This window comes from Crinia signifera, chromosome 6, assembly GCF_055691185.1.
Source record: "Crinia signifera chromosome 6, ASM5569118v1, whole genome shotgun sequence".
NCBI classification, from domain to species: Eukaryota; Metazoa; Chordata; class Amphibia; order Anura; family Myobatrachidae; genus Crinia; species Crinia signifera.
Window position 1 is genome coordinate 201,054,896 of NC_139222.1, and position 16,116 is coordinate 201,071,011.

The 16,116-nt window shown below is 39.5% G+C and overlaps 1 protein-coding gene across 4 annotated transcripts in view; it reads right to left on the minus strand.

Annotated features, from left to right (window-relative positions):
- Positions 1 to 12,185: 12,185 nt before the first annotated feature.
- ANKFN1 (ankyrin repeat and fibronectin type III domain containing 1) overlaps positions 12,186 to 16,116 on the minus strand; it is a 402,168-nt gene continuing 398,237 nt past the window's right edge. For all 4 annotated transcript variants that reach the window (XM_083148639.1, XM_083148638.1, XM_083148637.1 and 1 more), the window contains exon 19: positions 12,186 to 13,360. In XM_083148639.1, coding sequence (XP_083004765.1) covers positions 12,561 to 13,360 — 800 coding nt within the window. In that variant the 3' untranslated portion in view covers positions 12,186 to 12,560. The remainder of the gene's footprint in view (positions 13,361 to 16,116) is intronic.

A 16,116-nucleotide genomic window follows, 5' to 3' on the forward strand; every position in this document is an offset into this window, starting at 1 on the left:
TTCAATTTATGATAAATTCCATTTACATGTTATCAACCAATTAATTTATGTTAATGGAAATGCTAATTGGCTCTTCTCTCTCACACTCTCTCTAACAGAAAAATTTACTAAAGGTGGCCATACACTGCCTTCCGATACCCGGCGAGCCGCATGGGACCTTCCCGGGTGGAAGAGATGCATGCCATCCGCCGGGATGGAGGGCCCAGGTCGGGTGGCCGGATGGCCAGCAGGTCCGGCCACCGACTCAGTTAAGAAGCGCACATTACCGTGCATCGGTCCTGAGGGAACATCAAACGAACCCGTATTGGGCCGATTTGACAGGCCGATTCATCATAATCGGCACAGTATATGGGGGCCTTAAGCCTTTAAAGATGATAAAGTGCCAGCCAATAATCTCCTAACTGCCATACTACAGGCTATGTTTGAAAAATGAAAGCTAGCAGCTGGTTGGTTGGTAGTTTATCCCACTCCACATTTTTACTTTTTAAAGCTTGGTACATCTGTCCCACTTTCACCTATTTGTGATCAGTTTTCACAATTAAATGTATCTAATGCCATAGTGGCTGAGTTGGTCTCATCTCTTATGTGAATTTAAGGTAGAAATAGCGACAGATTGTAATGTTTAAGTTAATTCACCAGAAATTGGTGTTTTGGCAAAACTTTATCATCTCAGCAGAATGAACACAACTAGGGCAAAATGTAAAAAGCCTTTCGGCATTTGGGATTATCTGCAAGTCTAGATGTTCTTTTTAAACATCAATGACTTACAAGGCAAAACCAAGATGGTTTCTATATAAAGTGATTTATTCTTTATTATTAAATCCGTGTGTCTTGTGTCTTTATGAACGGCGCAAGACGTTTATTAAATTCCCCTGAGTCAATCCTGCAGCGCAGTGTACACTTCCCTTGTTTTGTAAAATCTACTGTCCCTGTAAGAATGCAGGACAATTATTTGAGATGCCATGCTAGCCACAAATACAGTAATAGCTATTGAGAATAAATCTTTGTTGCCATACAATTCTAATTTGAGTTAGATTTTGTTTTTAAGCTTACCAAGCCACAAAGTGCATTCTGGATATATATATATATATATATATATATATATATATATATATATATATATGTATCAAAAATAATTGCAGCTGTGAAATCTTTAATCAAGTAACCTACATATTTTAATAATAAACAATACCACCTTTATGTTATCACATACCTTCATCGTTTTATATGTAGAATTTGTGTAATAGAAGAATACTGTAATATAGAATTTTCCCTGTTTCTCATGCAAAACTTCTATGTAATCTTGCCATAAAAACATTTCAGAACAAACTGTTTAGCAATAGGGAAATAAAAAACAGATTATTTTGAGATTTTACAAAATGTGATACCTTTCAAAATACATACTTTCCACACTCCATTGGCTGCTTAGTACCTTTGTGCAAAAGCAGACAGTATAATACACAGTTAAACAAACAGTCCATTGCATATTTATCAAACAGACTCACCAAGAACAAACAACAAAACACTTATTATATACAGTAAAGTTGTGAAGTGAAGGTATACCATAAAGTACTGTAAAACAGTATTTGTATCCAGTTTAACCAGGTCAAATTTGAAGGAATTTTATCCATACATTTTTTACCATTTTAACAATATATCATTCTTTTCAGTCTTAACAATGAAAATAATTTAACAACTTGAACAACATTGATTAATGTCGAACCAGCAAAACATACAGTATATCTGGCTTCTCTGAGAGCACTAACTAACAAGGTAATAGTGGTATATTCTGTAAACATTACTTATAGAATTATTGTGTACTGTAGGTTACAACACCTTATACATGTCATAATAGATTTCACATGGCCTATTAGTTAGTGACAGTGTCAATCAGGTACTGAAAACAGTCAATATCAATGTGTTGCTGGATCTTACATAATGATAATATAGGGAGGGGGTATTTTTCAAAGCAGGGAGAGAGATTCAATTGTTACAGATAAACCAGCCAATTAGCTTCTGCCTTACAATTTACATACTGCACTAGCTTCAAAAATAATAAAGTGTAGAGTGAAAAACAGCCAGCCAATCAGCTCCTACCTGCCATGTCACAGACTGTGTTTGAAAAAAGTCAGACAGGAGCTGATTGGTTGTTTTTTTATCACTCTCTATTTTATCACTTTTGAAGCTTAGTGCATCTGGCCCATTATTTGAAAAATGACAGCTACGAGCTGTTTGATTTTTTTTTTTATCTCTCACAATTGTATTTATCTACACGATTTGATAATACCCCCATAGAAATAATGGAATGTATATCTCTTGCAATTGTTATTTATTTTAAAACTAAATGGAGTGAAATGCCAACTGCTGTATTTTGAGCAAAAAAAGTGGGTGGAGCATTTTCACTGATGAAGCTTTTACCTCTTCAAAACTGTCCCAGTCAAACACAGTTAATACTACTTATGTGTACAATGCGTTTAAGGTTTACATGTGCAGGTAAAATTATTCCTAGTTGAAACAGTCATGAACAGATTTCAGATATTGGAAAAGCCTTTCATGAAATAATGACAGCAAATAATGTTAACCTCCCATACTGTATACCAGTGTTTTTCAACCACTGTGCCGTGGCACACTAGTGTGCCTTGAGCTGTTCTCAAGTGTGCCCCCAGATCTGGAGATGCCCAAACTAGTTTATAGCCACCACTAGTTCAACTGTTATTTACTGGTCTCTTCATTCATGTAAAGGGCCCATATATTTTATTTTTGTTACCTGTGGGGACCAGTGTGATTGTTTTTTATATGGGGGCCAATAGGTTTGCTTTTTTTTTTCCTTTGGGGGGGGGGGGGGGGGGGGATGTGTTTTGCCCTGAGGGCATCTCATGGTGTGCCTTGGCAATTTTAAAATCTTATTTAGTGTGCCGCAAGGTAAAAAGGTTGAAAATCACTGCTGTATACACTGCAATATGTAGTGTAAGTATGCGCTTTACTGTGGAACTACATGTTATTGCTAGTACAAACACTGCAGATGTCACAGGGGCTATAGAAGCAACAAAGTTGTTGATACTTAATTTGCCTTGTTACAAATAACCATAGCATATAAGTATAACAAGTGTTTTCTCTATGACCCTTAGATGCATGTTTGCATGTGTGTAATAACATTGGAACAACTATGTTTAAAACATCAACACATCAGTATAGGAAGCAAAAGGGTTCCCTCTATTGGTCAAAATCCCATTATTATATTGCTCCCCATACTGTCTTGCTACAAATTGTACAAGTATTGACACTTATGCTACAATCCCATCATGTTATATTTTAGGTAGCCAAGCTTATTTCTTAGATACATAATATTTTTAGTTGATAATGGTCATAGAGACCAAGTGGTGCAGAGTTACAGCGTATTTATAGGAAATATAATTTTAGTATAATATGTTCTTGCTTACATTAGTAGGGCTCTCTCTCTCTCGCTCTCTCGCTCTCTCTCTCTCTCTCTATATATATATATATATATTGGGATCAGCTAGCTGGCCAATGTTGCAATAACCAAGTCTGAGACTGAATTTTACCAGTTCTCCACTAAATTACTTTTTAATTTATACCAAGCTCATTGATGTTCATATGCCATTTAAGCCACCAGATAGAACATTCTGTGTTTGTCCAATTGATACACTATATGTTTTTGAGCTATAAATAGATGCATAGTGTTTTTTTACAGTTTATTTAGGTTTTTACTATTTCAAATATGTAAATATATCAGCAACCAGCCATCCAATTTATTAAGCTGTGGGTAGATTTATTAAATCAGAGAGAGAGAGAGATAAAGTGGCACATGACCTGTCATTTTACAGGCTGTGTTTGACACAAAATAAACCCCCAACATAGGGCGGTATTTAATCCTGGCTGCTATTTCCACGATGGAAATAGCTTCCGTCGCTTGATCAATGCTGCCATTACCGATAGCATTGAAGGATCAAACAAAACAGATCCAACTTTAAAACAAGTCGTATCTGATTTGTTGGAAACGGCTACGGATTTTCAAATTCACAGCCGTTTTCCAAAAATCCACGGGCATTTTCACCATTTTGCAGACTTTCCGACACTCGACAGTTGGTACATTGACTATTGACTATTGAGTTCACGTTGAAAGGAATGAAAAACAGCCCAGATTCCGACTGTCAGGACATCCTGACAGTCGGGAATCCTGATTGAATACTGCCCATAATCTGAATGGTTGATACTTTACCTCTATTAATTTTATCTATCTCCAAGGATTGATGCATCTCTCTTAACTTCTGTTTAGGTTCTCCAATTTAAATTTCTAAAACATTACCATACATTCACATAAATGGAATTGCAAATGACAGCACCTTTCCTCTCCCTATCCCATTTCTGACAGAAGTAAGTAATTGCATGCGCAGTTTACTAACTTAAGATAACTCAACATTTAATACATTTGTAATAACGACCCCGCAAGTGTGTTCCAGCGACTTGCATGTATACAGTACAGTATGTCCATGCTATATAGAAACACAGTGTTATACATGGAAAACTAAGTTGGTGCTGAGGCTACTTGTCAATTTATTGGGGCACGAGCTGTACAGTCATTACATTTGTACTGAAAAGTTGTCCTAAGCTGCATGTCCTATGTAATATTGTGATATAGATGCGGCTCATTTCTTTTAGCGCAGTGGCAGTATTACATGTCCTTCGAAGCATGAGAGTGTTATGGCTTGTGCCTAAAAAATTCCGCCCTACTCTATCACACTATTGCAGTGTTATCGGGCAGGATTAGACAGGAACTGCATGAAAACATGCCATGGCTCTGTTTCTTGAGTATAGCAAACATCTTACCTAATGTATACGTGGTCTTACCATCTGTATTAGAAATGGGCAAAATCACTGTGATATCTTGTGTGAATCTTGTGAGTCCGCAGCAAAAAACAACAATTTACCAGAAGTATGATGTTGTGGTGATAAACAAGAGAAAAGTATTCTGCACTGCACTTATTATTTAGTCTTTTGCAGGATATGACATCTATAAGTACAGCATTTCATCCTGCTGTGTGGTGCACTGCAATTGGGTGTATAACTGGGAACACATAGGACCAAATTCACTGGCAAACATGTTAAACATGGACTTCAAATGTGGAATATGGTAAATATCAGTTTTCAAATGTTTTGCCCATCTTTAACATGTTTGTACAAGGTGTACAAAAATATATTTAGTCATATAACCAATACAGTATGAAAAAACCCCATAGCTACATTACTCTATTTTCAAGAATGATCCTTTAATGATCTGTGTGGAACAGAAGTTCTGTAGGGTAGCTTGGGACGTATGTATATACCTTTGGAGAGAGATAAAGTTGTCACAGATACAGTAGCAACCAACCAGCTCCTAATTTTAAAATACAGCCTGTGATGTGACAGCTAGGAGATGATTAGCTGGTCCACCTTATCTCCCCAAGGGCCAGATGTATCAAGCTTCAAAAAGTGATAAAGTGGAGAGTGATAAACAAGCAGCCAATCAGCTCCTACCTGCCATTTAACAGGCTTGGTTTGAAAAATGACAGGTAGGAGCTGATTGGCTGGCTGTTTATCACTCTCATCTTTATCAGGCCCCAATGCTTAATACATAGACACCTTTGCTCCATATGCTTACTACAACACCAGTGTACATGTGCATTGAATGTAGGAAATGGATTGTAGACCATGAAGGCACATGCAAACATTTTAGCAATCATAATCACTTATCAATTTCCAAACAATACTTATGTACACCGTAAAAGCATTTAACATGGGGTTTGATTCACAGCCAGAGCACCAGTTACTGTGGGGAGGAGTATGCATCTTTAAAATGGTTTACAAGTGCTTGTTTACCCAAAGCCTAAGAGTGCATTGAGATACGTAACAGTCCAAAGCCTTGAATGAATCTATTTTTCTATACATGTACTTATTAATGCATGAAGTGCAGCTGACCTGCAACTGCCTATACTTGGAGTTTGTACTCACATGCCACGTACACAGGTGCAGCCTTCCAGCGCCGATGCTGTACAGTTATCAGTACTGAACAAATATTCATAATGCAAGGATTTACATACTCACAAACCTGTTCAGAACATACTGTAACCTGCTTTACAGATAACATGTTGATGCACAGCTGGGCTGCTTGTGAAACATATTAGGCAAAATGTGTCCAAAAAAAAATTATGACAGAATTTCACCATCGGTCAGGTGTTAGCCCTCAGACATCTGTCATGTAAATGCTCTACTTATTAAATATGGGAAATATGTGTGAATATCATGAAAATGTGCTGTAGTTCTGTTCTGACTTCCATTTTCAGGGTGTCAATGTATAAAGAGATATTTAGTAGTAGACTGTACAGAGAAAGTGAATACTTAGAAAGTTTGGTAACGCCAAATACATTTTGGGGAAAACAAGAAAGAGCTGCATCAGGCATACACATATGGCACAGAACCACAACTGTATAGAAATATACTTCCAAACCCTGACAATACTAGAATTGGTCCATACTGTTCTGGACTGATAATTTTCAGGTTCTGATTTTTATATTTCTTATGGTGTGTACACACGGTCAGATGTGCCTTAAGATCCTATCCACGATCTGATCAGATAGGATCGTGGATAGGATCTTAAGGCACATACGATTTGCATCCAATCTTGACAATATAGTGCAGATCTGCACTATATAGACAAGGCAGCCAAGACTTTCTGGCTTCCGATACGTGAACGCTCATCGGGATCGGATCGGGTTCGCAAGGGTTAAAACCCTTGCGATCTGCATCCGATTCCGATCCGATGTTGACTATATCGTCAACATCGGAAAGGAAATCGGACCGTGTGTACACAGCAATAGTTTTAACTTTACATTTTTCGGGACTTGAAGGGGTTTCTAAAGTATATTAAAGATCAATTGCAAACTGTATAAAGTCAGTACAGCACGCTATGAGTGTAGTTACACTCCTATTGGCAAGCCGTAGCTAGTTTAGCTACAGTAGCTCATACAAGTACATGGGAAATTCTTGGTCATGGGATATTGCGAATCAATTCCCAATGTGCCTGAATTGAATAAACAGTGTTTATATTTCAGGCTGTATGGATGGTGTAATGATTAGCATTACTGCAGACACAGCATTGTGGTCATGGGTTCAACCCCCACCAGGGTGGAGTCTGCATATTATCCCCGTGATTGCGTGGGTTTCTTCCAGGTACTCTGGGAAAAAATACTAGTAGGTTCATTTAACCCTAGTGTGTGTGTGTAGGGCAGACTAGATGGGCCAAGTGTTTTTTTCTACTGTAAAATTCTATGTTTCTATGTAGCTCAGTTTAATAAATGGAATGGTTCCGAATGCTGTGTATACACAGCCAGACTGGGCGGCCGTCGATACCAATCCGATATCGTTGGCCGCTGGGATATGACGGGTGCCGGATTCGGCCAAGAGGAAAAGATGGCAAGAGGATGGCGTAAGGATGACGTACGGGGGGAGGGAGGGGTCGATGCTGCAGTTAGCATTGCACTGCCTTCAGTCTGGCAGATTGAAGCCTGGTAAATGAATTTCTGCTTTCAATCCCGATGCCATGGGGGCCATGCATCAGGATTCAATCTGCATCAAATGCAGCTAACACTTCGATTCAGTATCATTTTTGATTCAAATTGGACTATATAGTCTAAATCGAATAAAGAATGACACTGAATCAAACTGTGTGTACTGTACACAGCATAACTCCATTGCTTGACCTAATGAGTATTACAAGAAGGTAAAGGAATGGGGCTGTTATCCCAGCATGCCTATCATGATGTCTATACGTAATGTGTAAGAAGAGATTGGATAAAATGGATTAGGTCATTGCCAAGGTACATAAACAGTGCGAAAATGTGCCATTATTCTGAACCAATGACTAATTGGTTATTAATGTATCATAACTAATGGTGTATTGATGGCAATTGGGTAAATATACTCAGAAAGGAGTTTGGGCGATTTTGCATTCCTGTGCGAATATAGTTTGTTTTTCTAACAGCAAACACATTGAGACTGCAAAAAAAAATCACCTGAATTTTTTGAAACACATCCTAATAAACCATTGGCCAAACTCGCAAGTACTTCTCATAGGACACAACTCATTAGTTTATATTATTACAGAATATGCTAGTACTGCTCTGCACTGCATGTGGCTGGGATTTCAAAGGCTCTACCTCCAGGATAGAAGGTCCAAGGACCAAGAAACCGAGCAGGCTCAGGAGGTAATGCAGGTGCCACAAAGGCTGCACACAACATGTTTTTGTAGGAGGGGATCGAACCTGAACACATTGGTTGATGGTAACGTCATGTTCTGGCTGCACTGAAACAACATAATACATCTGTATGACCAAATCAAACTGGACCTAGACTCTGACAAATCACACTCCCACTCTATCTCAGCAGCAAAGCCAGAAGCTTATGCAGGCCTCTTTCCTCCAAGGACATTTTTTGCTTGACACAGTGCTTTATGTTGGCAAAGTGTTTTTTACACATCTTCACCAAATGCCTAATGGGCCCCTTTATATTTGCATAAACCATAGCTACCGCCCAGTTTACCTTCTTCAAGTGGGTTGAGGTGATGGCAGTGTGACTTCATTACCTCCTCGACCAGTGCCTGGTTCTCTTCCAGAGAGAATTTCACATTGCAGATACTCAGAACATATTTGCATTCTCCTGAGTGTTTTTACAAACGTAAAGTATAGAGACATCGTCATGCGTGTTTAGAGTTGCACATTTGTACAAAAAAACGAATTCGCTTTTACCATCAGAAAACACTATTTTTGCCAAACTCACATCAATTAAAAATTTGGACAGTGAAACCAGTGCAGGTTCATGAGAACCCATTTGAGTTTATATCTTGGTCAAACTCCTTTCTTAGTAAATTTACCCCAAAATGTTTGATAGACAGATAGATAGTTTAAATCTGTGCATTCATAGATACATTTCAATTTTTTTACTGCTCAAGGGAGAGAAGGATGTTAAGCAGTAAATATTTGTATCAGATTGCTTGTAGCAAGAGCTAAGCACTTCTTGAAGGATTGTGTCAGTTTGCTGCTTACATATACTAAGACCAAGCAGAAGTGTTGGGATTTGTAAATATTGTCTTTACAATGGTGGTGCATGTGAAATCTAGATGGAGTCATGCTTATAGGTCTCTAGTGTTTCACTGAGGATAAGAGAAATTTTGCTTCCAGGGTTAAGAAAACAAACAAATGCTGACTCCACCATGGCTGGAGTAGGACACTTCAAAAGGAATCACTGTGATGAGTAGGTTGAGAAAATAAAACCTTGTCAAAAGTTAGCAAATGACAGTGCTCCCTGCCTGGGCCGTGGAAATGGGCCTGTCATTGATGTGAACGCTCTCTAGAAGCGTGAACATTTAAAATGTTGGGAAGTTTAAACAAGCTTTGTGAGAATAGTACCATTGTCTTACTCATTAGAATTTGGTGAATATATACTTAGATCACATATGATAATATAATATATATTGCTAAAAGTACAGAAATACTGTAAACATACTTATATTATAAAATAATTTAAAGGTCTGGTTAAATAAAACATTTTCCAAATATTGACTGTACGTTCTGAGTAGGATAATTTACTTTCCTATTTAATAGTTATTAGAAAGGAATGGGGCAATGCAATTCAACATGCTTTTGCTATTGAACCCTCCTTATATGGAGCATTAATCCAGCAAAACTAGTGCTGCATTGTAAGATGCGGTATTACCGCTTGTGATAACAGAATCGCACACAGCGCGTACATGTAAGTCGGAAATTGATGTTTCCGTATACTAAAGACCATTTTTTTGATGTGGTAACCTGCATCTCCTGACCTTAGTGCAGGCTCGATGCAGCTAATTGAATAGCTCTGGACACTATGCACAGCACTATTCAATAATGACTACATAAAATCATCAGGCTAGATGTCTTTTAATACATTTGTATTTCTGGTCAATTTTAATATCTTCAGTTTAGAGTTTGCTTATGTGCGTTATTTCATTATAATATTCTTAGTCTTCTCCATCTTTCTACTGGGATTCAGGCTCCGATACAATGTTTGCGGGACCACACATTGCATCGAACCTGATGTCAAACATGCGATTTGGTCACTTTTCATCCAATTTCTCGCCGGAATTGGATTAAAAGTGACCGAATCACTGTGGACTCGCCTTAGTATATGGGCACCTTAAAAATTTTATGCAAATAAACCAATTCTTTAATGTGTATAACATATAATGACTGAAAATAATTCTTCTATAGTACTGTACATAACCTCTGCCAGTATCTCCCTTCTATTTAAACAAATTATGTGGACAAATTAAATAAGTTTATCCTAGAGGTGCTGAGACGCCAAACTAAGATTAGAAACATGCATGTTTTGAAATAGCTCTCTGAACGAAACCGAACAGTCTGCATTATAGAGATGTTTAATTATTGATTCAAATAAATAAGTGATGCTGGTTATATTTAGAAGTCTATATCCCATAAACTCAGCCTATATAACCCTAAGTATAAATACAGACCATGCACATGAGCCAAACGCATACCAGTAATAAATGACTTGTCTTGTACTCTAATTAGTGGTTTAAAGTGGTGTATACAAAGCTTGCTGTGAAAGGGAGAGATGAAAGTTTATCTGGGGTAATTTTGCAACTCAGTATTATAGAAAGGAAATAAGTATTAATTACATTACCTATATTAAAATCGTCTTTCTAGTTTTCAATTCAGATGTTGCTAATATTAAAAATAGATATATATATTTGACATATGTCAGTATTGGATTTAAAAGGAGTTTTTACATATGTCCTAAGTTGTAAATTATTCTGCAAAAGGTACATTTGATACAAGAACCTTTTGTTTTAAAGGTAGGACTTAAAGCCAAATGGAGGCACTTTACGCTAACTAGTTGGATTATTCTGGGGCTATTTCCGATTATGTTTATAGACACAAATGAGTTTTTGCCTAAAGCAACTGTGCAGGTGCAAAGTTAGGCATGTCTGCAATTGAAAGAAACTGCAGATGTAACATGTTCAGAGAGAATTAGATTTGGGTGGGTCATGGGGCAATTTAAGGGCATTTTCTAATTGATCTCAATAGATTGCTTAGAAAATGCCCCTACATCACTCTGTGTGCAGGGTCCATAGCGATAGTGATGCGTGGCCTCATGCGTCGCTATCGCCTGGGGATTAATATCCAGCATGCTGGATAAATCTATAATCGCCAGTGTTAGGGCCAGTGTTCTTACTGGAGAACACTGGCCCCGACAGTTCGCTCAGCACACAGTGCCGACACATTGCTGTGTGCTGAGCGAATCTAAATCCCTCTGCACATGTTACATCTGCCCCATCTGCAGTGCAACATGGTTTTGCCCAGTTGCTTTCTATTTTGCTTTACTTACAAACATGAATAAAGGACCCAAATGTAGTGGCATCACTAGCCAGGTGCAGGGGGTGAGGCCTGCACCCAGAAGTTCCCTCAAAAGAGGTGTCACCAATGTGCCTCCATTGTAGACAGGCCTTTCTAGGGGACAACCATCATCTCAGTGGTGCTGCATATGCCCCTGGAGTGGTGACAAAAACTGGCCCCATTGTGACTATGCCCCTTCATGTAGGTCCCATCCTGTTTTGGGGGCTATGCTCCGGCACAGTAGGTGGTGGGGTACCTATACCTATGTTTACTGGGTGTTACCACACCCGGGGATGCCTCTGCCCCTATGCCAATTGTAATTATCATTATCTGTTGTAATAGGCAATAACATATTCTATAAGATTGTCAACATAAAACAATAGAGGGCAAATCTGCACACTTTATATAACTTTGATGCAATGTATAGTTTTGTTTAGTTGATGATGCTATTTTCTTTTTAGAACTGGATTTGGTAGATAATTAGATGCCACATATGCCCACTGTTTCACACACATCCCTTGCTGTGCAGCAAACTGTGAAGGTAATCTGTGATATACAACAAGTACAGTAACTGACACATAACACAATAATACCAACATCTGAAGGCAGGGCCGGTGCAAGGCTTCTCAGCACCCTAGGCAAAACTTCAACCTACTCCCCCCCCCCCCAAATCCCCGCCCCCCCCCATTTTTTTTTAGATCATGTGGTCATCCAATCCCAATGACCCCTCCCCCGGAAGGTGGCCAAGTCCCCTGCTTTACCTCTGCACCCTCCCCTTTGCCACCCACAATAGAGTACAAGGAGGAGGGGGCAGCAATGTAGGAAGTATGACTCAAAGGAAAGTATGGAGGTGAGGTCTTAGAAGTTCCACAGCCTCCAACTGCATTAAGTACAACAAGGATCCTCATAGACCTCCTTGATTTTTTGATTTGCAGACTTGGTGGCGCTCCCCAGATCCCGGCGCCCTAGGCAGCTGCCTAAAGCTGCCTAGTGGTAGAGCCGGCCCTGTCTGAAGGTGCATTTAAAGAGCAGCAGGATGAGAGATGAACCTGTAGAGAGGATTTTAAGAATTGAAATAAATGTTCTAAGTTGTGCTTCATTGTGTCCCTTTCACTATAGTGTGCTGCTAAACACTTCTGATAACTGTAAATCGGTCTTCTCATCAGGGTCCAAATCTGGTGTAGTAATAACTTTCAAGGTGGGTTCCTTGCCGGGGGAATGAGACCCTTCTATATTCAAAGTCCACATTTTTCCCTCGTCTTCAGACTGGCTTTGTTTGTAAGGCTCAACATAAATTCTGCGCACATTTGTTTTTGATTCGCTATACTTGGATTTGCAATCTTCTGGCAAGCTTGCAGCATGAGGTAAGAAGGTGCTTCGAGGGCTATCCACTGGTATTGTAATTTCCTGACCAGAGGAAGGCTCTTTATTAAAGTCTACAGCTCGCGACATGTGCTGTGTGTAAATACCTTCAGATAGAGACAAAGACTGGGATTCACTATGCACACGAAGCCAGCGGTGATTCCGACTAAAGTAGTTGCAATGTTGATGCTTCCCAGACCTCTTCTTACCCAATAGACCTATATGCTGCTTTGAGTTGGATGTTTTGTCCATGCTTTTAGAAGGGAAACCCATTACTGAAAGGTTGTCCATATACCTAGTGCAAAACTCAGTGTTGGGCTCTAAGCCGCTGCATTCTTCCTTCAAGCTCAGGCAAGGCTTCATATCGTGAACCTGGAGAACATCTGGGGCACTTCCGCTCAGCCCAGATACAACTTGCTGGGAGATGTCATGAGAAGATGAATAAACCAAGTCTAACTCACGAGGGCTCAGAGCATCACTCGAGTCGTAGTCGCTGTCTGTAGGGAGGAAAACTTCGGAGCAGCCCTCTTCATCAGAACAGGGTTGGGAATCTAGAAATAATAGATAAATGGATTGTAATGATTTTCACAATGTATTTTTCAGAAATCACTGAACAGTAATAATGGCCTTTAAAAGACAGCATATAATTTATGTTCTAATAATAATACGGTTGTAATCCATTTTGTGCTGGGCAATAAGATATTGCTTCAGTTAGCACAATAGGTGATCATTATCCTTTTAAATCTGAAATAAAGTGACATTTTTGTACATCCCAGGAAGCCAAATGTCTTTATATTTTAGTATGAAATCAATCTGATAATGTACTGTAGAGCATATAAGTTCCACTTAACAGAATTCAAGGCCATTTTTCCCTAGCTAAGTACTGTATTTTATTTTCTAAAGATTAGAATTAATATTCATACACTTTAAAAGTCAATGGCATCAAGCAACAGGGACATCAACAGCTCTGTCAGGCCCTGATAATGAGTGGGCGTGGCCAGTGTTGGAGGGTGTGGTCACATCCCCTCAATTGAAACTAGTTTAAAGCACCAGTACAGCTATGATTGGTGGTGGGTGTGACTGCTCCCCCCACCTCCCACACATAACAATCAACTCTCAACTGTCATTTTCAACCACAGTTATTGGCTGGTGCTTTATCTACTTTTACTTTATCTCCACTTTATCTCCAGTTTATCTATTCTCCAGGCTTCATACATCTGCCCCAAGGATAGGACTGACTGCCTCTACAGCTGCCTCTCTTCCCAGTACATGTGCTTTGCCTGGGAGAGAGGCTGCTTTTGCAGAAGCAATCAGTCTCCTTTCTCGCTGCAACTGAAGGGTGGATGGGGGGGAGGGAAGGGTCAGTGGGCCCTTCCAGGCCCCTTCAACATGCCAGGGTAAAAACAACCAGTGGCGGTTTTTACCTGTGCCCCCCCCCCCCCCCAGGTAAAATCTGCCAATGTCTCTGCCTAAAGTGAAGCCAGGTGCAGTCTGTGAGATTGCTTTTCAGGGAAAAAAAATACAAAAAGGTAGTCAATGGACTACAAAGCTAACACCATTTAAAGGTAGAATTAATTATCTGGTGCCTATTTTTAAAACCTTGATAAATTGGTGCTTCATGCAGTCACCATTGAAAATTATTTGATATTTCCTGCATTCAGACATTGTTAAAAAGCCCAATAGTTAAAATCTTCCTTAATTATTCAGAAACAGAAGTCTCCCTGGATCACTAATCAGAGATTTCACAGTTGACTGCGAGACAGAAAAAAGAGGCCCCTTGCAAAATTGCGAATTCATCACGCAAAGAAAACCATAGCAAAACTGAAACACCACAGCTTTACTATAGCATATTAATATAAGGTTTTCTACGAAGTCATAAAGCCAGTGATGTTGACATTGTAGATGTTCATCTAATTTGAAATATCAAACAATTGCTACATAGAATTCAATATTATTTTGCTATAATAAAGCTGCTATTAGTATTTCAATTTTGTGACAATTATATCTTTATATCATTTCTGTACCATTACAAAGTTCTTCTAGGTTAATTTAGGGAATGGTCCCAGCTGTCTCTGTAGTGCTTATGTATTGCTTAATGGTGAATGGGAACCATTATTCTGATTCAAGGTTGAGTATAATTATAATATTTAGTCTTCAGAGAAGAAAATAACATAAGTCAGGTAAAAGGGAGCATTCTGACAACCCAGCATCCACACAGTGACAAATTAGCTCTGAGATCAAACTACTATCTACCAATTAGGAATGTGCGAGTTCGGATTGGGGGAATCTGGACACCCCCAATCCGAACTTGTGCTACGAGCCCATTCCGTAATTCCCACCCAGACTCGGAGCACAGGTCTCCGGAACTTGCAAGATCCCGCCATCAGATCTTGCGAGATATGGACCTTTTAAAGGGCAGGCCGGCCAGACGCCATCTTCACTCCAGTCTAGGAGAGTGAAGAGGCAGCATGTCCTGGCCGCCCGCCTGCCATCCACTGCAGTGATAGTGCTGTCTTGTCCAGTAGTGCTGTCTTGTTCATTGATAGTGCTGTCTGCTTTACTAGTCCAGTCCAGTAAAAGTGCTGTATAGTCCAGTAACATGCCAATGATACAGCTGAATAGTCCAGTCCAGTGAAAGTGCTGTATAGTCCAGTCCAGTGATACTATGTATGTATAGTCCAGTCCAGTAAAAGTGCTGTATAGTACAGAATCAGAATCAGAATCTTTATTTTTCATAAAATGGCCACATGCAGTGAACATTAAACGAAAATAAAAGAGCATACAGCACATATATACAGCAAAAGCATAAAAAGGACAGTGATAACAGACAGTCCAGTGATACTGTGTGTGTTTAGTCCAGTCCAGTGAAATTGCTGCATAAGTCCAGTCAGTGGCACTGACATTAAAGTCCACTGGTACTGCTGCATAACTCCAGTAATACTGACGTTAAAGTCCAGTGATTCTGGTACATAAGTCCAGTCCAGGGATACTGCTACAAAAGTCCACATATTTTAGTGGCGGGGGGGGGGGGGGGGGGGGGACACACACACGCCCAAATTGTAATTATGTCACTGCAAATATGCCATTTACGACACAGAGTGGCAAGGAATGGCTAAGGCCTAGCCTATGTTCATGACTAGTGGTTCAGCTTTACACAACAATCTAAGCCCACCTCCTCCCCGTCATCAAAAACACAGCAATCAACTCTGCCTTCTAAAGACATGGTATCACAAATTCCCAAGGAGAGTCCAAGGTTGTTGGTGGTTGTGATGCCTGACCTTCCCATCACTGTACGGGAAGAGGTGGC